General features: G+C 57.0%; 1 protein-coding gene across 1 annotated transcript in view; it reads right to left on the bottom strand.

Moving 5' to 3' along the window:
• Positions 1–1,655, bottom strand: part of Meltf (melanotransferrin) — a 21,155-nt gene extending 19,500 nt beyond the window's left edge. Inside the window, exons 1-2 of the mRNA XM_005344825.2 lie at positions 1,607–1,655; positions 355–509 (exon numbers count right to left, since the gene is read on the bottom strand). Of these exons, the coding sequence (XP_005344882.1) occupies positions 355–509; positions 1,607–1,655 (204 nt within the window). The remainder of the gene's footprint in view (positions 1–354; positions 510–1,606) is intronic.
• Positions 1,656–2,327: the final 672 nt, after the last annotated feature.

Raw genomic sequence — 2,327 nt, 5'->3', positions numbered from 1 at the left:
AAAAAAAACAAGCTAGGACACTCACTATGGCTTGCTCTCTCCCCCACTAGTGGGTAGTGTCCCTGTCCCCATCCATTGTACGAGGGAAATCCTACCTGAAGATTTTCTCCACGTTCTCCTTTCCCCACTGGTGCCTATCTGGACTATAGCCCCTTCACGCCCCCGCTCCTCACAGGGAAGGAAAAAGTCAGGCGCTTGCTGCTGGGGAAACTTGGGAGATTACATCGTCCAGCCCTGCCTGGCAGAGGGACATTGGCCTCTTTGCAGTGAATGGGACTGTTGTGTGCTCCTCCTGAGTCAGAGCCCTCTTGTCTGGGCCAGGGGTGGGGAACGGGCAGAAGGGAGAGGCCTCACCTTGATGAGCTGGACACAGTGGTCAGAAGAGGTGCCCTGGATGCAGAGGAGGGAGGGCTGGATGCCAGCCTCCTGGAAGGCCTTGCTCATGTCTTCGCATTTCTGCTGCTCCGGGTCTGAGATGGTACACCAACGCACCTCCATCACACCGAGTACTGTGGGCCAGGCAGCAGACAACCGTTCCTTGTTTATGCAGCCCGTGGTGACCCCATAGCCTGCATGTCCAGTCCCCCACCACACAGCCTTGCATTCCCACGGCAAGGCAGTGAGTGAGACACAGCGGCAGGGCAGAGCTGCGTCTGCGGATGGGTGGCTCAGAACCCAGCCCACTACAGAGCTGTGGGGAATCCCTGCTATGGGGCTCAGGCTGGGGAGAGGTGAGCACCAGCCCCCTGCCTCAACAGGCTCTGTGACCAGCAAATTCCTGGTCACCCCTTCCAAAAGAGGTGCTGGCCCAGGATCCCACCTCAGCGCTGTCTCTGCCCTTCTGGTCAAGAACTGGACCTTGTGACTGAGCGGTGTGGGGGCCCTGCCTTCTGCAGTGGGGGCAGAGTCAGGTCCTTGTCGTGGGAAGGTGAGACAAGCAAGGGAGGCTGAGGAGTGGATTGGTGGATTCAGGTTTCTGTTCCCTTAATGGTGACATCAGGAGACTTATTAGCAGGTGAGAAGCCCACCTTCCCTGTTGGAAGTCAGCTATGCAGAGGACACACAGGTCCTCCGTGGGCTTCTTCTGGGTCCCTTGATCTGACCAGGTCAGAGTCCTAGGGAGTGTTCCAGCAGGGGCCCAGAGGAAGAGGTTCCAGAGTTCCTAGGGGCTGATGACTTTGCAGCCAGAATCCTCTGGAGGCCTATACTTCGGGGAAAGATCTGAAACTTGTCTTTGGTCTGTCTGTCTGGGGGCAGATGACAGCCTGCACCCCATCCTCACCAAAGATCACCACTTGTACATTCTACTGCCTCCTTCAGCTGTGGAGCTTGGAACGCTCAACCCTTGTCCCCAAGGCTCCTCTCTTCCTCCTCCTTTTTACCCTCTTTTTCCTTCCTCTCTCATCACGGCAACCGCATCCCCTAAACTCCCTCCCGCCTTCTGCACCAGACAGGACACCCGGGACTTCTTCCCCGACATCTGGCACTCATTTTGGAGGCCCGGCTCAAGGCTGCTTCCTTCTTGCGTGCCCTGGTAGGGGTGAGGGGCCCAAACACTTAGTACAGTGCTGCTCAGCACCTTACTCTCCCTGGGGGACATTCTCACCAGTGTACAGGGACAGGAGCAGCAAGAGAGTCACACTCAGGAACCTCATGGCAGTGTGCGGCGTGCAGTTGGGTTGGCTAGGGTCCTGGCAGGTCCGCCTGGCTTCCTCTCCTTGGTCTCACTGACCCTCCACTATTTAAGCGCAGTTCTGGCAGAGTCCACGCCCCAGACACACCCTGCACTGAATACCTGGACTGAATGGCGTGGCCTTGGCTTTAGCTCTGGCACCCCCTGCTGACGCCTCCGGCTGACCCAAGGTGGCTGACCCGACTCAGTTACTCCCTGGCCCTTAACAATTTGTCTTCCAAATCATCCTCTTCTGTGCTAGAGGACCCCAATGTCACAACTGACTGGACAGGGACAAGTTCAGTTTTGGAAGGAAAGGAAGGGGGAAGGTCAGAGTTTGAGCTGGAGGGAAGCTGGTCACCAAATTCCCTGTCACCTCTGTTCCCATGCCATGCCTATGCAGTAGCTCCCTGGCTGGGGACGGGCAGACAACTGCTTTTGTTTGGGCGTAGTCAGGGGGGAAGAGCTTGCCTCAGGTTACCCTTGTGAGTGGCAGAGTGGACACTAGACCCAGGTGTCCAGAGCTGGCTCATCACTGTGTTATGAAAGATGGGTAGAGAACAAAGGGGGGGGGAATGGGGGAGAGGAGAAGAAGGAAGAAGAGCAGGGCAGAAGAGAGAAGGAAGAGGGAAGGGGAAAAGGAGGAGGAGAGGGA

The sequence above is a fragment of the Microtus ochrogaster genome, chromosome 2 (assembly GCF_000317375.1).
Source record: "Microtus ochrogaster isolate Prairie Vole_2 chromosome 2, MicOch1.0, whole genome shotgun sequence".
In the NCBI taxonomy this organism is placed as follows: domain Eukaryota; kingdom Metazoa; phylum Chordata; class Mammalia; order Rodentia; family Cricetidae; genus Microtus; species Microtus ochrogaster.
The sequence above is the reverse complement of the archived record's forward strand: the minus strand, read 5'-3'. Positions and strand labels throughout refer to the sequence as shown.